The sequence below is a fragment of the Bacillus rossius genome, chromosome 3 (assembly GCF_032445375.1).
Source record: "Bacillus rossius redtenbacheri isolate Brsri chromosome 3, Brsri_v3, whole genome shotgun sequence".
NCBI lineage: Eukaryota > Metazoa > Arthropoda > Insecta > Phasmatodea > Bacillidae > Bacillus > Bacillus rossius.
In genome coordinates this window covers 96,985,998-97,009,155 of record NC_086332.1, presented here as the reverse complement: position 1 = coordinate 97,009,155, position 23,158 = coordinate 96,985,998, and the positions used below count along the sequence as shown (strand labels likewise).

Sequence of the window (23,158 nt, the reverse complement as noted above, 5' to 3'; positions counted from 1 at the left end):
AACAGCAAGCCAAAAAAATAAAAATGTAAATGTTCATTTGTTCAAAATCTTAAATCACCAAAAGTTCTTGATTGATTGCTTTGAAATTTTGTTAAAACGTTGCATTCGATTATGCACTCTTTTTATATACCTGTGTCACGCCTGTGACAGGTAAAAAGATAGATAAAAATATATATTTGCTATAGTGAGAAATAGATATAGGTATATAGAGGAAAGATATAGAAATATATATAAATATGAAGAGAGATTGAGGTAGATACATATGTAGATAGAGATAGAGAGAAGATATAAATATATACATAAAAAGATAGAGAATTTGTGAAATAGACTGAGAAATGCTTTTTGTGTGTAACAACTTCAAAGAATTCACAAAAAAAATTATTGAGGCATTGCAACCCATGCCAGGCAACTAGCAGGACTATGAACAGCGAACAAGGCACCTGCTGGCCTGGGTGTGCCAGCCCAGCACGGACTGGCACGGCGCCACGAACACCATCTCGCGGCTGCTCTCCTCCACCAGCACGAACGTGTCGGTGGAGATGCCCAGGAAGCAGTCGACCAGCATGGACTGCCCTCCGTCGTCCAGCACCACCTGCCAGCATATCGCCCCGCGCTGCAGCGGCCCAGGCACGAACCTGGGTCTGCCCGCCCGCTCCTTCTTCTTGCTGCTGCTGAACGACATTATCGCTGCAACACACCGCACACTCCTTCGAGCCTTTCCAATCCTGCAGCTGAACAAGACACACGTAATTCAACCCTTTCAATCAGATTTACAAATTTGACAATTTTTTTTGAAAATTTCACAAATTGTATTGTATTTTCATAAATCAATGTCAGATTAATCAATTATTTTTTCTTGCAACTGGTATCACTTCAGATCTCTACACATACATGTGTCAAGTCACTTGTGGCATTGAACACCCCTGCCCTCCCTAACTTTGCAGAGTATTCTTATGACATGACACTTAAGTAATGCAGTACATCAGCTGATTATATAGTTCAAGGTAATGACGACCTAGTTTGGTATTTGTATTTTATTGAAATTAATATTCTGGTAAGAGATGTTGATTTTTTTTAAGAACTGCTGTATATTGTTTACTTTCAATAGTATTTTATGCCTTTAATTTACATTTGGATTTATTTGGAAGCTATCATTGTGGTTCTATAACATTGTGTATTGTACTGGTAAAAGAAAGGATGAGAGATATGTGCATGAGAAGACAGAGCCAAGATTCTAGACATTTTTTTTTCAGCTGCCAAGATGTTCTAGTGTATACAGTAACTATTCTTATGATGGGAAAATCGGCAGATGTCCACTCCCACAGAGGACAGAAAATTATCACGCTTTTACACCAGCCAATTGGAAAGAACTTAGTAATTTTTCATGCTTTATTTTTTTTTCCAAAAAAGCCTCATTGTATGGGAAAGGAAATTATTATACTGATGTGTCCTTGTTCAGAGTTATGTTGTGATTGGTCACGCACTTGCCTTTTCCCTGTGTGGTGGATGCAGTTGCATGTAACTTCATCAGTCAGTTTTTCGAGTGTGTGCTGAGAGGTCGCACCGTTCAGCGGCTCACAAACAACATTTTTATGAGCGCCTAGAGACAGACAATTTCATGTCTGGGTGCCGGGGTCATGCCGTATTAAGTTTTAACATTAGTTTTTTTATTCATCTTTGAAACTTTTTCAACAAGAATGTTTAGAACCCAGTCATACGGCATAGGCCAGTTCCCATGTTATTCAGTACCTAGCAGACAAACAGGTCACTAGGGACATTATTTCATGAAGGCATAAGGACTGAGGTGCGATCTAAAAAAGTGTTTCTTTCGAGAATATTGTGTAAAGGACATGTATTTTCGTTGAGAGAAAAGTAAGTTCTTAATTTAGTTCAAACTCTTTTATTTACATTCAACTATTAACCATTTTGAGTAATTTAATAATCATACAAAAAAAATAGCATCGAACTACCTGCAACTTCAGATTAAATATTTTTTCAAATGTTTATGTATGAGCAAGGAAAGATCCTCATCTTAGCCGGGCACGATTGTTATTTGTTACACACACTACTTGGGAAGATGACCATGGAAACCAAGTCTATTGGGAAGAAATTGTAGCCTCTACACATGCCAGTGCCTACACAAACAAAATGAAATGAGGTCGTGAACCGTTTACAATCAATTTAGTACAGACCTCTCTAACTGTTTGGCACAACTGATTTGAAGCACATATGAATTGAAAATCCTAATGATTATGGTTTTTTGTATAAAATTATAAAGGCAATTCCATAGTCTTAGAGCTGTAGCAGATGTGGACGCAGCTTTTTAGCTGTTGATGTAGGATATCTGGGACAAAACATTGATGATAGGATATTCAGTAATTCAATATTAGAAAACAATATTTTAATGATACTTTAAATAAGCCACCACCCCAAGCATATGCGCTGTGTGAATATCAGTATTTATTCTTAATCGAATACAAATAGTTTATTATTCATATTTGAAAAGTCAAATTTTCCCTCAATATGTATTACTAAATACACATCTCATGAGACCCTTGCCCCACAGAACTCTTATTAACAATAGCATAATTTATAATTATGCCAGAGAAATTGAGTGTGCATTTGGCATGATGACCAAAAAATTTAGGGTATTGAACAAATGCATAGCTCCTTTCTCCTGAGAAGGTCTCAACCATTATTCTGTTTGATGTGTTTAGCACAATGTGACCAAGACAGAGATAAACATTTGGTGTTGTATATTTTTTCTCCAGGACCATATTGTCATTGTTTAGATTTGGGTAACTTGCACCAGTTAGAGGAGGAAATAAATCAGAAAAGAGGTAGCCCAATGGTAACAGAGTGCAAAACATTTATATCAAACACTTTTTTTCTGAAAACGAAAGAGTATTTTGGCAGAATCGTAAGCCCCTAGTACAGTTAAATTCAAGCCTGAAGATATAAGTATGATAGTTACGGTAGCAAAGAGCTATAATATCATTTGGTATCATTGTTTGTATTCATCTATAAATACAGTTTATAAAAGCCTGTGTGGTTAAATACTTCGTGTGATTTATTATAAAGGTTAGCGAAAAATTTAAATCTAAAAATAAACTGCAACATCAAAAGTCAAATATTTAATGTAAATTAATTTTGAAGTTAATAAAAGTTACTACTAACCTGGAGCTTCCATTGATTTCGATAGCTCCCCATCTTCTTGAAATAAATTTTTTGACATGACACTCTTTCAAAGATGGATTATATAAAATACATTTTTTTCCATACTAAACATACTAATCGATTTTCATTAAAACTCCACACTAAGAAAAAATCAATTGAAATACTTTACAAAAGAATACCTATTTACGTACTCATATTCAAGCAACAATGAAACTAACTAGTCAACTATAAACATCATGCCTTTGTTGACATTTTTCCAAACTTGCGCATGCGCAGAACACTGCAGCCATATGATAGATAGTCTGCTCGCAACAAAGTTGAAGCAGTTGTTCGATGTCGCCCGTGTCGGCAGTGTCTAATCACGACAGCTTTGTGGTGTCGTACTGCATCAGATCCTATGTGCAGTGCTTTTATATAAATACAGTATATGGCAGTCTAGTACTATCAGACAAAATGTCACATGTCGAGCCTCAATCTGCGTGTACTCGGCCTACCAATTCAGATTCCAGGAACAAAAGTAACACTAATGCAGTAACATGAAACTTGTTTAGCACCTAACGAAGTGCTGTGTATAACTTCTGCTGTAAAATGTTATTTGTTATGGTGTTCATTTAACATAAAGAAAAACTAAAAATTACAAAAAATTTGTTTTTTGCACATTTATACTTATATTAAATTTACATACAAATACAATAAGGTAACACAGAAAATTAAACATCCACTATGTGAAACTTATGTCAAAATGACAAAGTTATTTATGTTATATTATATCCCATGATAACTACCTGAGCAGTCTAGATAGAAATGTTACAATACATTAATCCATATCACACAGCACTCAATGGGAAAACTTTAATCCAACATACTCGGGACCATGCTTGTGCCAGATTAACCATTTTTCTGGATTTATGAATGCCAATAAAATTTTAACAACAATACCGAGTGTAAAAATGTGAAATGTAAAACATAACTTCTGGAAAACAGAACACACTGTACTGAAATGAAAACTAACAGTAACAATAAACTCTTGAGTGAACTAAAACTGTAGGCAGTGCAATAATACAGCCTGGAAGCCAAGGTCGACAGCCTGAATCCACCTGGAAAATCTAAATGTGTATGACTTAATCGGTGTCGGACTACAGTGTGTGCTGGAATATTGATACCAGATTAGACATTTTAATGTGATATTTCCACGCCAAAATTCATGAGCGTTTTGCATCACTGAATGAAAAACAGAATTACTCTCTTAAATACCTAATACTAGTATTAAATATATGAATATAATAAAATAAGTTATATTCCATTATTCCATGTGTAAAAAAAAAATTTGAGTTTTCAACTATAATCCATGACAAACAAATTTTTTTTTCTATGTTATGAAGTTTAGATTTATTACTTTCATTCCAATCAAACCTAGAGATTTGCTAGAGGAACATGGTGTCTCCCATAATTCACTTTGAGGGTTTACCTGCAGTGACTACATGTACACAACATCAAACAAAGTCCAAACAACACACTTAACTTTTCAAGAAACAAACTTACAGAATTTCTGCCCCGTCTCCAGAACAATGGAAGTGGTGTAGTTTGCGGCGAGATCTTTGAGGTATTCCTGCCTCGTCCTGGTCGCCATCGTTGCAAATTTCTCTGACCTGTGAGCTGCATTCTCTGCATTTATTACTGTTAACATATGCACAAACATAATCTATTTCAAACACATTCTGGTAACCCTCCAGCTTGTAACTTTTAATTACCAGGCTATGCAGAAACAACAGTGAACCATATATAAATGCCAAACAATACAAAAAGATACATCAATACTACAAAAATTTAAATAATAATTATGAATTATTAAAGGTTTACATGGCTGTTGTCAGTGATGGGACGTGTTTGGGGTAATTCCAGGGAAAGTATATTTTTCTAAATTTTAATAAATTAAAACTTTAGTATCATAGTTTTATGAGGAATATTAATTTATTTTTTCATTAGATACATTTCAATAATTTATGGGTTTTTCTATTATTTATTTCAACATGCATTATGGCTCGTTTTATCTTCTTAGCCTCTGCTGATTGATGGCCATCCATTTCCTGTCTCATGCCCCATTGCTTCAGGTAACGTCCCTCCGTATTGTCGTAGTGTTCTTGCGACACTTTAAACTTGTACTCCTCTCTAGTACTAGCAGGTGTGCGCATGACTTATCAGTTTCCAGGTGCCGGGAACCGCCACTCTAGCTCTACTATCATTGGGGGTCAGTTGTCTTCTGCCCGCCCACCAACCTTATTGGTTATCGCTCCAAGACAGCCACCACTTTACCTTATTTTCACTGGACCTCTACCAACTCTGTCCACGAACCCCTCTATGGTCCAAGGAGTCTCAAGCAGACCTCTGTGTTCTCTAATGGCAGCCCAGGAACTACTGTTACACCCGCGTTCTTGGGCTTCCAAGGCCAAGATAATTAGGGGGCTGCCCGCCTTCTACTGGCACTTGTTCTATCAGCCCCAGCAGATAAACAACTCCTTAATGAATAGGGACAATATTATACTGTGGATTGCGATAAAACTGAAATAACACCGAAAAGCATGTCAACACACCGCATAACACCAATATCATGGAATTAAGTAGCATTTAACCAAAACTTAAATCGTAGAAAAGTAACTGATTTATGTTTTGAAATTTAAGGAATGTCATTTCCAGACAAACAATTATTCTAAAGTGTATGGGTCAGAAATGTTAATTAAATTTGTTTTATTGTGTGTCTCTTATTGAATCACTTTTAAACCACAAGTGCTTGCTTATTTATTTTTAGTTCTGTTTTAGACAAATTTATTACAAATTATATTAACAGAAAAATGCTGCATAAAAATTTTACCACTATTTTGGTGAAGTATCACAAGACAGCTTTTATTAAAATAAAAACAATAACACCCACATCTTCTGTCTTAAAACCTAAATTGTACTAAAAGTAAAACCATAAAATCTTGTCTCTATTAATAAACTACTAATTGTTTGTTGATGGAAGAAGAAAGATATGACAGAAGTGAAGCAGCTACAAGTCTATACAAGAAACATCTTTAGCATCCAAGCAGTTCACCAGAAGTACGGTAAATGACCAAAATTAATACTCACTGCAGTAAAAACAAAGCTGATTCTGTTTAGAAAATAAAAAAAAAATTTAAAAAAAATTTTTTTTTCTCTATTTACACATCTTACAAATGTTGAGTTTGCCCACAAGTGTAGGAAGTCATCAGTAGGTTTCACCTAATTTAAAATCTCTAAAAGTCAATAAATAGGTGTCGCCTAGAATAGAATAAACTCTGTTAAATAAAAAGCTATTTTATTTCAGCCACCTAATTTTTTTAACTCAATAAGAGTAGAAAAGGCGAGTCTTAAAATTGAGTGAACTTGGTAGGTACATTTTTGCTACATCTACAAACACTTACCCTAAAGAAAAAATTATTATTTATACTTACTCTTAGCTAAAAGAAATTCTGCGAAGGCTTTGGACTTAGAAAATGTAGCCGACTCATGGATTGGAGGTCCAAACACAGGAACCTCTTTTGAACGACTTACAGCAACACTGTAACAAAATTATCATTGGTGTTGGTGATTATACACTCAACATAAAAATTTTATGAAACAATTCCATCAGATGTTAATTTCACCCAGATTTTTATAGTAAGAATTTAAATATTGGTTTCAAAATGCTTATGATAAAATCCTTCTCAAGGGGCAATTAAATGATACGATTTAAAATTTGTTCATAACCTTAAATAAAAATTGATACATTATAGCTATAATGAAATAGGAAAATTTTCTTGATTTTAGTTTCCAATTATTTTACTAATTAATATTTATGTATAACAACAGTATGCAGCTAATAGTTTTTCATCGTAAATCTTGAAGTCTGGTGTTATATCCTTCGGCATGTTAATCTGGACAAGGTTTGCAACCCATGAAAGTTAAGAGGCTAATTTTATTTCACTCTTACTATGTTAACATTTAATTTTATATTAAACATTTTCTTTGCCTATCATTAGAAGGGTTCAAGGCCACCCCTTCATTTTTTGGCTTGTTTAGGCCTTCTATGTAACGCATGGTTCTCAAGTTAGGTAGGATTTCACATTAGCCAGTACTCTCTCATCCTTGGGGGGTGGATGTCTTCTCTTTTCTGGTTCCATTTATTAAACGTTTTCTCAATTTTGTCTTGTTTATATATATATTTTTTTTTTTTTGCATCTTGTCAACAGAATTGTAATTCAACATTAAAATACAGAAAAAATTGCATATGTTTGTGAAGGAATCAGTCATTAGCCCAGCCAATGAATTTTCACTTTGTGATAATTTTGTAAAAGCTGAATTTCAGTCAGTTGTTAGATCACTATTAGAGATGTACTCTTACAAAAGTTCTTACCCCACCCCCTTCCCATGCTTTCTCAGCTGTATCTCTAACTCTGTAACTCATCTTCCTAGAAGGATAAATATTTTATTCCATTTCTCGAATAAATGATCTAATATACAGATTTTATTAAATTTTTGATAGTACCAATGTTTAGTCCACTGTTTGATACTGCTACACCTCCGTGTTGTCACGTGGATGACGGCAATATGGCTGGACTTCCTAACCCTAGTACTGTGTCATGCATTCATATCCTGCTGGATGTTTATAGTCAGCCATACACAGTTTGGTGTACATCATCCTTTGTCATGTAAAACTCCCATTTTCAGGCAGTCGCTAATTAAGCCATACAAAGGTCTTCCTATTCGGTGCGCGTCTTCTGTAAAAGAGACCTCTGTAAATGTGCACTGCTCAGCATTTTTTTTCTCGCCTGCCCACACATCATTAACATATCAGTCATCTCTACGAATATGTCTGCCAAGCTATTGCAGTTTGTCAAGTCTGCAATTGCAGCACCAAACTCACTAACAGTCAACATTGTGTTAATCACCCAAAGCCAAACGTGTGAATGTACGACACCAACCATCCAATAAACTTTACGCCAGAATGCTGGTTGCTAACGCATCAACTATCTCTAAACATTTGCTTCCTGCTGTGTGTTTGAATGTCAATGCACTGTGATCGCCCGTCCTGTCAGCCAATGGAATAGTCCCCTGTAGCCCGCAAAATTAAAATTATTGTGCTTCTGTTAGTGCCTGTACCTCGGCAGGGTTTCGACACATATCCCTTAGCAAAAATTACTTCGTTTGGCATCCCTGACACCCATCAAAGTTATTTCCTGCAGTTTGCGAATAGCCTATGTATATAAATGTACTAACAGAGATATATTTGAGGCTTTCTTTCAACTAAAAAAAATCCATGAATTTGGAGGAGATAATTTTTTGTTTGTCAACTGCACACAGAGATGTGGTTAGCAACCAGTTTAACAATTTTAGTTCTCCTTTTCTCATTCCACTTCAGTGGTGAGTCCTTGGTTGAAGAAAAACAAATAATGTTTGATCTTAAACCTTTACAATGTTTTACAACTGTCATCACCAAAATGATTCTGATTTGTCGAATCTTACCTCAGAAATTCAGACAGAAAATTACTATCAGGACACACAGGAAAAATTAAACATATTTATAAATTTGAGGTCAAACCATTGACGTTGCCAAAATATTTATTATAGAATTTTTTTTTAGAACATCTAACAAACAGATCAAAATATTTATCAGCTGATGTTTAAAAGATAAAGCAATTCTAAATATAAGGGGGGGGGGGGGGTAGGAGAATAGAGAAACAGGGAAGAAGAGAGGACTCGTGGTAGGACATTACTCTAATAGGGGTCAAATAAATAACCAAAATTCCACTTATACTTAATTATAGTCCTAAATAATATTTTTTTGCTTGAGCACTAAAATGTCTCCTGAGCTCAGCAATATTCACAAAACAGCACATAGAAATTCATTAAAATTAAAATTGCACACCGAAACTAGTGTTTCGCACTGTTTACCTAAAATTAATGCCAAACCAATTGCTTATCAAAATCTGAATAATATCTTTCTTTTAGATCATCTATTGACGAAAGAGAAAAACAAAATTATCTTTCTAGGAAAATTAGTTACGCGGATACATCTGAAGAGAGATCCTGTGATTCCTGAGTTAAGCCTTTACCAAGTAGCTTTACTGCTATTTGAGAGGCTAAGACCAAAAAACAGGTAAGTCATGCAATACTCGTTTTGAGTAAATGTCTATTTAAGTATAACCGTGCACACTAAATTATAAACCAATGTTGCAGGTCTAATTATTGCTAATTATTATAAACAGACATAATGTACATAATTATAAACCCCAAAAAAATGTGTAGTAAAGTTAAGCATATTATAAAAAATATAATTGAGTTTTATCTATTACTTGTCTACTTGCGAGTACTATACATGTTTGAGCAAAAACTAGATAAGTGACATTCTGTACCTATATAATTTTATAACATATTTTGAATGCTTCTTAAACCAAACCAAGACTGTATCTGTTGAAACACATTAAAAAATTCACTGATCATCAGAGTTTACTGTCTGTAGTTGTATTCACAACTCTCCATCACTCAACAATCACCTGTCTTCATCTTCACTACTTTCTTGTATGGAATTTTCTTCTTGTTCAGAAATACAAGGTTAGTTTCAGGTTTAAACAGTCAAAAAATGTATGGTGGATTGGAGGAATTAGAAGTTTCAGTTATTCAACATTTTTGAATTTTGCATAATTTTTTTTTTACACATTTTGGCCATCCACTGCATTGCTTTGCATAGGTCACTCTTCAAATTTGAATATCTTCATTAATTTTTTCCTTAAAATATATAAAAACTGGATTAATTTTTTCAACACGAATCCATCTAATGGTATGCCATGTAAGAGCTTTACTGTCGTCAATTTTGGGTGGTGATATCACTATGTATTTACTGCATTGATGGGTAATAAGTTCTTCTTTGTCATTGGTACAACTTTAAATTTTTTCAGTGTGTTCTTCACACCGTTTGCAAAATTATTAGTTTCTCTATCAGCCCAAAATCCTAATCACACTCCATGTATGTATGACCTGGTTCAAGAAATTTACTATCAAGTACATCTTTCGGAGGTTGTTTCTCCATCATTTGATACTTCAGAAAATTTTGTTGGGATTTTGATCACAAGACACTGTATTCTATTACACGTTTAACATACAGTAGAGTCCCGCTAATCCAAACCCCGCTAATCTGAATATCCGCCTAATCCGAACAGGGCTAGGACAAAAAAAATTAATTTTTATAACATTTAAGAACTAAGAAAAGTAAAGAAAAACAATTTTTTTCAAGTAATGTTGTACGTTTATTAATATGTTCTTAAGAAACTTATAATTTATCTATTTCATTGTCTAACTGAAAAGAGAGAAAAATAGGATTACGTACATAGTACTTCAATACATAGGTACGTATTGAAAATTTTTGAATATACTTACATACTATATGTAGAATTCATGTTCTGTACAGGATTGATACAAAACAAAACAAAAAAAAAGCAAACCTTTATCTAAGAAGCAAAGTCAGTAATCTTCCTATGACGCAATGCACTTTATCGGCTTGAAGATGCCATGTTTCGCCAACGCCGTACAAACATAACATCTGTTTGGGTTGCATCGGCATGTTGCTCGACGTAGTGCAAAGTCAGATCAAGGGCACTGGCTGTAGCAGTGTGAGAAACATCAGTCGGTGCGTTTCCTTCCTCCTCACTGTCGTCTGCATCGAGATCAGTTGACATTCCCTGCACAGCTACTACAATAACTTCATCTGTGGCCACAGTCGTCAATGGCCGTCCACTTTTCAATGCACTCTTCTGCATTTTCGCAACCTGGTACAATTTTTTTCACTAGTTGAAGACGTTCAAACTTTTCTTTTGCCGAGGGAAGACCGTTTGGACAAACTCTAAATCAGGCCAGAGATTTGTCCATGATTTCTGTAAAGATTCCTTTTGTGTTTTCTCCCAAGCTTCTGCTACCCAGTAAATGACATCACTGATGGTGATTTTCTTGAGTTTATGCAAGATTGTCAGTTCTTCAATCAAGCAAGCTATGAAGAAGAATTTTTCTGTGATTCTGTTTCAAAGCCTGCGAAACTCCGTGGTCCATTGGCTGCAAAATTGAAGTGATGTTTGGTGGGAGAAAAATGGCTTTGATATCACCGCAAACAAGTTCCATTTCTTCAGGATGTGACGGCGCATTGTCTATGACTAACAAAGCACTAGGAGGCAATCCATTTTCTTTGTTAAAAGCCTTTACTTTTGGCACAAATTGTTTTTCAAACCAGTCTTGGAACAAGACACGATTTATCCAAGCTTTCTTTTGGTTTCTGTAAAATACAGGGAGAGTGTTCATGTTCATGTTTTTAAAACTGCGTAGTTTTGCCGATTTTCTGATAACCATCAGTGGAAGCTAATTTGTTGCAGAAGCGTTGCAACAGGCTAACACAGTTAGGCATTGTTTATACATTTTAAACCCTGGTGCAATGTTTCGTAAGAAGACACTAATTTTGCTATGTTTTTCAATAATTTCTTCACTTGTGGTAGTACAAAACTGCTCAATTTTACCTCTGTTCTTTTTCAATCGGAAATCGGAGTGGCACTTTCACCTTTGTCAAGTCTTTTCAGCACTTCCAGTTTTTCTTTTAATGTACACGAGTTATGTTTACGCTTGTTTGCCATTATTACCAACAGCACTACACACCGCTCACAAGGGCTCACAAAACACAGGGCAAGTGTGCAGTAGCAGGTGACACAACAGTAGCATGTGGCGCAGTGTAAGCCTATGCGGGAAGGAGGATGGGTGCTTTGCTTACTCTTGTTGAAGTGCCCTTCCGCTAATACACACTCACGAACTGCCCTTCATTTCGACCTAATGTTGTCACGTAACTAGGAATATTTGAAATTGCAGTTTAGGCTATGTGAGTAATTAAAAATATTATATGATACTAAATATGTACGCTAAATAATAAAGGTGTATTTTGCGTCTGACCTTTCATACATAATTGACACATCATACACTAAATATGCCTCAAAAAGACAATATATGGCATTATATGACAATATTCCGCCTAATCTGAATTTTCGCTAATCCGAACAGGGTTCTGTACCAATTAGTTCGGATTAGCGGGATTCTACTGTATTTTAAATCTTGAAAAAAGCTTTATAAGCAATATCCAATTAAGGTAATTTACTGTGAACCTCTGCAAGCATCATTTCCACCCCATATGAACATTATAGCTCTTTCTGTTAATATATTGTGAATACAAATATTGTATGTTGTTTAAACTCATTAGTAATTAACCTTGTTGCTACAAAGTGGGTGTTGGCAATGTATTTTCAGGTTGAAAGTAAACATAATAATGCTACTGTCTTGTTCACCTACCAGTCTGTCATTTAATTTTTGGTGATTAGCTTTCTGGCTCACCTAATTGTAGCGCCTGTTCTTGCATTAACTTCGCTAATGCTGTCTCATCTCATTACTTGCATGTTTAATTTTTACTGCACATGTGTCACACTTATTTCACATATCTGTAAGAGGCCGATGAAAACTTAAATTAAAAGCTTGTATTAAACACATTTCCGTAAACCCACTCTTTTACTGGTTGATATAAGTCACTACACCATTCACAATAGACTTTGTAAATGTAACTTTTTCAAAGTATTTGCATGCAAGTCAAACAAAATAAGTTACATTTTACTATTACTTTCAACGTTATTTTGTTATAAAGTACACACACCTTAACACTCACTTTATTAGTAAATGCCAAACACCTCTCTGGATCACTATCTATATCACTCACTCTCCAACTATTGTATCATTTATTTTTCATGGATAAAAGTATAAACCACATTTACCTACGTTTTGTCCTAACAGAAATTGTCACACCCCAAGTAGGTTAAGTATCAGTATAGATAGTACCACATGTTCATTGTAGCACTTGCCTAATTTTTGCCCACAACATATTACATACTTAGCTTATGAAACATGTTCTTAAATCAATTTTTACCTAAACGTCTGCTATTCCAATGATACACACAGAACAGGTTGTAAATGAAAATGAGTGAACATACATTTATTTGGGTTGAATGTTACTGTTTTTCAGTACACTGCAAACAAAATGTTGAAGAATGACCGCAAATATTAGTAAGCTTAGCAAGATTCCAGTGATGCTTTTGGTAGGTGCAAAAATAAATGGTTCTGGAAAATTGCTGTAGTTAATGACAGATTTATTTTTCATTCAATATTTTGGTTGATTCAAAATTATTTCTCAGTTCCCACAGGTTAAAATTAAATAAGTTCAAGAGTACATATTTGAAGAGACACTGAAATGATAACAAGGAATTGAAAACACGAGTACTAGAGTGACTCTCAAACACAGTCACAACATCACAAGTAAACATTATGAAGTTAACTTCATTAGACTATAAAAATTATCATCACAGAAGAACATGCAAGAAAAAGAAACAAGTGGGCAAAACATACCTGTACTGTGTGTTGTCTGTGCAAGGATTGATGACACGTACTACAATAAACACGTGCTGGAACTGAGAACGAATATTCTTTGGTGTGAACGGCAGAGCGCCCGGCTCCTGAAATACTATAGTCACTATGTCGTTGCCAATGTGCCGCTTCCTCAGTAGCTGCAAGTGATAGAACAAATGACAATGCATTAACAACTTGGTTATAGCTAAATAACTTTACTCATCCTAAATAAATTGGCTCACACAAAATATATAAGTTTGATTTTAATGAAGAATTAATAAAGAAATGGTATAAATTGCACTGGCAAATAATTTAAAATTTACTCTCCCAGAAAATAACAAACAAAAACAGTTTACCAGAATTTCAAAAAAAAATTTAAAAAAATTATTTTAGAACATTATTCCTATTCTCTGAGGTAATTTTTGAATTGATAAAAAATAAATAGAATTGTATTAAGTTGACTTACGTCTTATGTTATATTAACAGTTAAATATATTGTATAATGTGCTAAATTTTCTTTATAAAAACCTTTACCTAAAATTAATTTTATCATTATTATATTTACACTAGATGGTAATATTTCCTAGAAATGTACCACATACAGGGACGTCGGAACAGGGGGGCAGCAGGGGCGAGTCGCCCCCGTCAGGGTGGCCACTCTTCTGGGATAATAAAATTCCTGGTTTTTTCCAGGTTTTTTCAAGGGTGGTTTTTATCCATATTTGCATACAATTTGTATTTTTGTTACACAAAGCACACACAATATGATGTTTTATTGGCGTTAAACAATAGACAACTTAACTATAGGCTTAAAAATTAAATCAATGAACTTGCTTAAAACAAAACCTACCACCAACAAAAAAATTTATAATCTCACGTCACAAAAATTACCTGACACCAAACGCACGTGTTTTGCCCCTCTTGCGTGGCTGGCTAATGCTGTTCTTCCCATCCATGCTACCGATATTGATTTTACCATTACACAAATTGCAAATAGCGTTTGTCCTGCACTCTGGATCTTTCTCCACCCATTGAAACTTTTCCTTATATTTGTCATTGTATGTGGTGACCGAACTCGTTGACATTTTTAGTCTGCGCCAATTACATGTTAGATTAAAAAAATCAAAACAACGTCCAGCACAACTAAACTTTTAAAAAAACTCGAGAAAAGTATCTGTGATACCGTGACGCAACAACATGAGCGGAAAGTAAAAACAAATATACATACAAAACTATGCTACCAACATGCTGTGCGAGAAATTACTACCACCCTACAACAACATTTTCAGCCAAAATGCTGTTGCTTTTGAATACAGAAACATAATAAGTATGGAAGTCTGAATTGTTAACGGTTTCTTACGTACTACAAAAGTTTTTAAATGCAATATGAACAAATTAACTTTCACAAAATATAGCTCACGAGCATACTGCCGTGCTTTGACGGGTGGTGAACGTGCTCATTTAACAGCCGTATGTTATTGCGATCGTTACTTCATAAAAACAATTCCCGGTTCTAATAAAAATTCCTGGTTGATTCCAGGTATTCCTGGTTTTTTAAGAAATCCTGGCTATTTTCCGTATTTTCCGATTTCCCGGTTGGCTGGCCACCCTGCCCGTGCTGTTATGCATGAGGAAGGGGGGGGCTGAGAGTAGCATTTCGCCCCCCTCCTTTTCCCAGAATAAATGTTTGGTCCTAGTAACATTTTTCTCAACCAGTAGTTACAATCGTTGCATTGATTCACATTGATTAGAAAATCAAATTTATGATTGTCAATATACTGTAAAATGATTGCAAATTCCTAGATGGTATTTTATTTAAATTGTACTACATCTACTGTCAAGAGTATCAAGCCATTCCATGGCCCAGAACAACAGAGCGGCGATTTGTCGAGAGGTCGAGATCTAGGGATGAGCGTTATTTAACGTAGGTATCTGTTATATTTTAACCGTTATCAAACAATAACAGTTACATTATTGTATAATATTTTGTAAATATTATTTTTTAAGGTAATCTCCATATTTTAATTAAAATGTGTGTACTTAGTTAAGTTATTTATATATTAAATATTATAGCATTAAACACTCAATGTTTAGTAAGAACAAATCTTCGTCTTGTTATAATACCATAACAGCATCCACTTTTAATATGAGTTCTTCCAGAATTCTAAATAACAGTTATTCAATAACGGTTTAAATGTCCTGTTATTCACTAAGAACTGTTACAGAAATAACTGTTACAGAATAATAACCATTAAGATCACCACTACGAGATCCGTGTAGTAGCCTTTTTTTTTTTTTTGGCCCTCCACCAAGCAGTTGCACACTGCACTATCTCTCGACTATTAATGCAACTAATGCGCCAACTCTCCTCCCGCGTTATCGCTCCTCGCTTTACCATGCCATTATTTGGTGCTGCAATGGCAAAGGTTTCATTTGTTCATTTTCTGTGTATACGACTTAGCCAATGTGAGTGAGATTACTGAGATTTGTTATGAGGTTGACGCTAATTTTCTTTTATTTGTGTTATTGTGTTTAAGATCGGAATACTCCTTGGGAAGAATCTCCTAGAAATACATCAGTAAGGTACAGAAGGAGAACACATGTTGATGCTTATGGAAAAGAAAATATTTGTGGTAGATATGTTTTAAAAATTTCCAATCACTATTTCTTACTTCATTATTTTTTTTAATTGTGCACTTTTAAGAAAAAAAAATACCTGCTCCAAATAGCCCCACGATGTATGGATTTTCATGCTGGCGCAGTGTTTTTGTTAATAATTATTTATCAGGAAATGAGTTAACTAAAAAATTTTTTTATTTAATATTATGCAAAAATTGTAATTTTTTTTTTTTTTTTTTTTTTTTGTATTTCATCACTTAAAATGTTGAATTATTATAAGGCTTAATACTTGAAATGATCCAAATAGACCCCCCTTACCATATAATCGCTAAGTTCCGTCGCCTTAAGCCTTTCTGTGTACAACCGTGAAAAGTAAAACGCTCACTTTACTTTTTTTTACCTGTAAGTGAAGATTGTTTTATAGCCCTTTAACAACGTGGTCTTAAGAACCAATGAGTGGTGATATGATGTGGATATAAAGTAACACCTTGTCTTTTATTAATTTTTTTGGAGGTATATGTATTAAGCTTATATTTACTACTTAAAAAGCAAAAAAAAAATATATATATATATATATACTATTTTATTACAATTAATTCAATAATTTGCAATAAATAATTATATTTATAATTGTTTACAGATGTCAGGAAAACGGCTCACGCTCGATTCATGGTTGTCAAACCCAAAGAGGACTAAACAGCTCCATGGTAACAGTCATGAACATTTAAATTCCAGTCACAGTTCTCCATCTCCAAGTTGCTCGTCCAAAGTTAATGAAACTGTTCTAGAGCACAACTTGTCCCGTGGTAATGTGTGCCACCCCACTGACACAGCTCTTGATCTTCATTTGAAAGATGAAGCCATCGAAACTACTGCCAGTGCATCACCTAAAAATGTGCATTTCTCGCCCGAAATTGATGTTTGATTTAAAAATCCTTGTGCTTCGCACAATAACTCCACTCGAAAGCTGCAGCTGAAATCATCCATTCTCGTCCTGCCCCAGGATATAAGTTCCCAAGAACAAATGACAGGCCTTGCATAAGTTCATGGTTTGACACGTTCAAGTGGCTACATTACGATGTGGGAAAAGGTAAAGATAGTGTTTTGTGTTTCATGTGTGTTCAGACAGTTAAATTTCAGAAACTGTCAGACTCAGAGTTTAGAGGAATTGAAACCACATTTATTTGCAATGGCTTTAAAAACTGGAAAAAAGCAATTGAAAGGTTTAGATCACACAAAAGAGTTCTTTTCATTTGAAATCAATTCACTACATGATCCAGAAAGAGAAAGCCACACCAGTCATCAACTTGATCAGTGCCAAGTCAGAAGCAGAACAGAGGCAAGCCCACTCCGTGTTGAAACAATTATCAGCTCAATAAGATACCTAACACGAAGTGGCCAAGCTTTGAGAGGAGGATCAGAATCTGAGACTGCTACAAGATAGATGTGATGATGTCCCTGGTTGCTGGTTGGGCAGGTTGCTGCTCCTCCCTCTCCGAGGGGCTGCCCAGCTTTAGAGGGTGAATAGACTAAAAAAATTAAGATGCGAACTGAAGACATCAAAAGATATAAAATTTTATCTGAATTGGACCAGAAGAAGTTTTTTTATCATGAAAACTATATTTTTTCGGAATTTTCGAGAGTTTTGTGTAATTTTTTCACATTTAAAATGGCTCGTGGTCTCAATAAAGTTTCGATTCATATTCAGCGGATCGAAATACATGAAAATCACGCTTAGTTTAGTTCCAAAACATTTTTTTATCATTAAAACTGCCAATTTTCATCATTTTTACGGTTTTTTGAAGTTTTCTCGAAATTTCGAGGGTGTAGGGGTCAAACTGACCTCGAATTCGGATTCAGCGGACCAAAATACATTCCCGTAGGTAGGTCCGGTCAAATGCACATTCTACTTAAATTTTTTTGTGTACCGGTGTTATTTTCATACCTTTGAATGTACATGAAGGAAAACTTCAACCATTTCTTGTGGATACAGTCATGTTGGAAAAAACCAATAGTTGTACTGTGGCTCAAAGCATTTATAAAAGCAGTTTCAAATTATAATATTGACTACAATAATGTTTTAGGGTTTGTAACTGATAAATTGATAATGCAGCTTATATCCTGAAGGCATATGAAGATACACTGAATGGAGTTTTTCCTCACTGCATCCACATTACTTGTATTGCACATATCCTGTCATTAGTTGGTGATGTTTGGAGAAAGACATTCAAAGATGTTGATGCATTTGTGAGTGCAATGAAAATGTTATTTTGTAACGCACCAGCCAGGAAAGCAAGGTTCATTAACTACCTGAGAGATAGAGGTCTGGAAGTGAAAGCACCTGTTATTCCAGTTATTGTTCGTTGGAACTCATGGTTTCAGGCAGTAATGTACCACGATAAAATTACACTTGAAGTCTATAAGTCATTTCTGGAGGAAGAACTGCAACATACAAGTGTTCCATCTAATGTTTTGTCACATGTTGTTGATGTTGTGCAAAATGATGTCAACCAGAAGAAACTATCAGATTGTTTGAAGTTCATTGCTGAAATGTGTCGGAAAATTGTTCAACTTCTGACAGAGTTTGAAAGTCAGAGTCCCAAGGCAACAGAAGTGTATGACACCCTAGTAGATTTGAAGGCTTATCTTGAACTTCAGTCGAAAACAGACCACTCCCATTACTTTAACGAAGAGCCTGCTGAAAGTTCAGTTTCTGTAAAACAGCTATTCAAAATTGTTTTTGTTAGCTTGTTGGAAAAACTGGCTAAATATCAGTCAGCACAGGGCAGAGGTGGGTTGTTACAGCAATTTTCGGTATCAGTTCCAACCAGTTACTGATACAGTAATGTACTTTTTACAAGTAGCTGACTCTTCTGTATCAGCTAGAGCAGTAGCAGTAACAGGTAGCAACAGGGTATCATTCTCGTTACAGTTTACACATCCTCCGTCCCGTCATCACCAGCGTAAAAAGGAATCAGTTTTCTCTTTCCACATTCTTCGTAAAAAGGTATCAGTTTTCTCATTCTACATTCTTCGTAGTCTTAAAAAGGTATCAGTTTTCTCATTCTACATTCTTCGTAGTCGAAAAAAGCAATCGGTGTTCTCTTTCCACGCCGTTCGTAATCGGAGTCTTTAATCTTTGCAAGAAGCACGCACTGCGCACTGAGCGTACTTTGATGAGAAGCCTAAGATGTACATCAAGCTCTGTCCCTGCCCGAACACGCCCGAAGTTTTATTTTTGCGCAGGAAAAATGAATTAAAATATTAAAAGTGGTCGGTTAGGTTAGCTACATTAAAACACTTTAGAACACACTGGACGGTTAGTTAGGTTAGTATAGCTACATTAAAATAAACAGAGAAATATAAATATATATAAATAAACCCGAGCCGAAGGTGAATATTCGGGCGTGTTGGGGCCTACATTCTTTCCCTTTATCCCTTATTCGTCGTGCCGCTCCCTCCCCTTTCACAAGATCCGCCCAAGTGACCGTCATCTGCGATCGGGTTCTGCGCACATTGGCCGTGGTGTTGTTCCAGGTGAATTCTAAACTGATACTAAAGTACTTGATACTTGAATACTATATTCGTTTGCAGTACTTGATACAGGCGTGTATTAGTTACAAAGTAGCCGATTGATACTCTGCAACCCACCTCTAACACAGGGTCAACCAGGTTGGAATTTCTTGAAATATGTGATAATATTTTCCCCTAATAAAGCTATTCTGCTGTCACACAATTTTAACAATTATGTTAGTGTATTGTCACTTCTAGCATCTTGTGAAGTAGAGTTTGCTACTTACAGTGGAATCTTAAAAGACTCAGATTGTTTAGATGTAGACCCATTCCAGTTTTGGGACAGCATAAAGGGCAGGTGTCCAGTTCTGGCAGGTATAGCAAGGTCTTATTTATGCATGCCTACCAACAGTGTTGACTGTGAAAGAAGTTTTTCATTTTATAAGGACATTCTTTCAGACAACAGACGTAATCTGTTACCAGAAAATATTAAGATGCTCAACATGTTGCATTTCAATACCAGTCTTTATAAAGAATAGATAGTTCACAAATGCTCAATTGTTTTAACTTTTGAACACAAGAATATGATTAATGCTGTATTTCAACATTTGTATAGTGCCTTACATTAGGTAGGAATTTCACATGTATAGAAATAATATAATTCCCTTTAGTTAGACTTCTTTAGGTTGTACATATACATGTTTCAAACGTGATAAACTATTTTTAATAAATTGCAGAACTTTACATTTCTTATCGCAGAATTTCTTGTTTTCTATCGCAGAATTTGTGTTTCACTATCACAGAATTTTGCCCTTTGGTGTGCAGAAAACTCCTAATACTACCCATAATCGCTGATTACAATTCATCGGTATCCGCATCGGTGCACCACTACTGTGAAATATCTGTCTGATTAATGTAATATACATATATCATAAACAAACTACATTAAAGCAAACCCAATTTCCCTTGCATCCTTTAAATTTTATATTATGTAATATATAAAATATTTTGAAACTTGTTATTTTCAAAATTGCTGTGTATTTGTCTTTTAATACTAAACCACATTGTTATATTTTTTGCAAGTGAAATGTAGAAGATAAAATATAAAAAAAAATAATCCACCAAGTTACATAATGTAAAAAAAAAAAAAACAGATGCAGTTTTCATATTATTTTTAAGTATTTGAAGAAAGAATCTTGTTTCAAAAATGTTGTGCATTTGTTTGAAAATGCATATGTAATGTATTTGAATAACGGATTCAGAATGTAATTAAAAGGTACTCTATCCTCCTGAAAGTACAGGAAGCAATGGTTCGAGCCAACAGCTCTACCTCACCTGCTGTCTGTTGTTGGGCGTAAAGGGCAGCAACGTCGACACATGGAACATGACCTCGCAGTGGTGGTACTGTGCGTACACCGAGTACAGGCCCGTCGAGTCAGCTGCAACACACAGGTCCACCTCCTGAGCCCATACCAGCAACTACCACATTACCAGCACCCAAAACCCAGAATGCAATAACATTGGTCTTATGTGGGTTCATGGAATCATTCCAAGGCAATGGGACTGTTCCTTAATGTAGGCAGTGACCAATTACTATCCCCTTCTTCCTTATTTGGGTTGTAGTACTTATCAGCCTCCAATGATGTTGATGCTGACAAAACTAAATACGTAACTAACAAAAACTCAGCATGTAAGCATGGTTGCTACAAGCTTGGAAATTCCAAAATTCCTTGACTTTTCCCGGTTTTTCATATCTGAATTGACAAATTCCCCTGAACTTTCACACACAAACAATCTTGTGGTGCCACTTGATGTAGACAATTTTTCTGCAGAAAAAGACAGTTTTATGTGCCGTTCAATGTCCAATTTTCATCTTAAAACGTATGCAATCCAAAATAAATGAATGATTACAAGATATAAGTAAAACCTCTTTTCTTGGAAGAAAACACTAGCAAAGGATTTCAACTGCACCTATGTATATACGTTTTTACTCTGTAGAACTCACCCTATAGAAATTAATTATTGGTAATTCTGAAGGAAAGCCTCTTTTCTAGAAAAAGTTATAAGTTGCATGTTTACTCCCTTAAAATTTAAAATCATTAAGTTGTTAATCAGTAAAAATTCTTTGAATGCAACTTTAAATTTGATGTCAAAATGAAGAATTAACAGTAATGCGAAGCAACCACTTAATAGAATGAGTATAACCAAATTTGTAAAGTAATTTAAACTACAAATAATAAACTATAATTATTTATTTTTAGTCTACCTGAGTTGTCCGTTTCACAATTTGAGATTACCTGATTTTAAGCTGCTTTTACAAGTCACTCACTTCATAATGGCGTCCTTGCAGATTTGCTGATTATGGTCATGCCAAATATTGAGATGTTCTTTCTCAAATGTTTTTAGTTTTGAATTTCTAAATTATTCCCAGGGCCATTTTTATTCCCCGCCGGCATCAAAATATGTGCGGTCCGGTTTTTTAAATTCATATAATTGATTTAATATTAACACATAAGCCGTACCTAAGCAACCAGTATATATAAATTTTGCAGAAATCACAAATATATATTCTCCTTGAAAATATTTCGGTCTCAATAACCTTACCACAACAAATATTATGAATTTAAGTCTCATCGCAAATGATAACATTATTCTGCTATTTTTTAATAACTCTTCGTAAATCTATCTCTATTACACTCAGAAGCCAGCAATCACCATAATTACTGGAATAAAATTCAGTGTTGAATTATTTATATACATCAAAACAATGGCAGCGTAGTAAAATTAATTCAGTTTAAGACCAAAATACATGTTTGCAAATGATACTATTGATTCACCTGAAACTATTGAGTAAAGGTTATCAAACTTTTAAGCAAACATGCATGAATACTTTTTTTTTCCCTTGTTAAATTACGTGTTTACAGAAAAAAGCCTGAGAATTCATGAAAAGAAGGAAAATCAAATGAATTTTGTGATATTACACATTTCCAAATTTTTTTATAAGCACATGCAGGAGTACTGCTTTATTTTTTTGTTTTCTCACTTGCTGTTCCACTGACACAAAATAGCGACTCCTTGTGATATTACACATTTCTAAATTTTTTGAGGTACCTAAACGTCAAAAAAAGTGGTATTTTCCGTTTCACTTTTGTTAGTACAAAGAAATTCCAGAAATATGTAACGATTTCACTGGCATTTCTCAGAATTCCCTAACCGTTTTAAATTCCATGACTTTTCCTGGTTTTCTAATCCTGTAGCAACCTTGCTAAGCAACTAGTCATGTAAATGTATCTGGTTAGTACTGACCCACCCTATCTCGTTCAGAACAAACTAATTAAGCATTTCCTTTGTCCTAGATAAAAATTAATAGTAAAAA

At 34.8% G+C, this 23,158-nt stretch overlaps 1 protein-coding gene across 1 annotated transcript in view; it reads right to left on the bottom strand.

Moving 5' to 3' along the window:
* Positions 1-23,158, bottom strand: part of LOC134531059 (signal-induced proliferation-associated 1-like protein 2) — a 277,119-nt gene that overhangs the window by 64,762 nt on the left and 189,199 nt on the right. The window contains exons 8-12 of the mRNA XM_063366574.1: positions 21,118-21,221; positions 13,651-13,808; positions 6,648-6,754; positions 4,720-4,854; positions 441-687 (exon numbers count right to left, since the gene is read on the bottom strand). Of these exons, the coding sequence (XP_063222644.1) occupies positions 441-687; positions 4,720-4,854; positions 6,648-6,754; positions 13,651-13,808; positions 21,118-21,221 (751 nt within the window). The remainder of the gene's footprint in view (positions 1-440; positions 688-4,719; positions 4,855-6,647; positions 6,755-13,650; positions 13,809-21,117; positions 21,222-23,158) is intronic.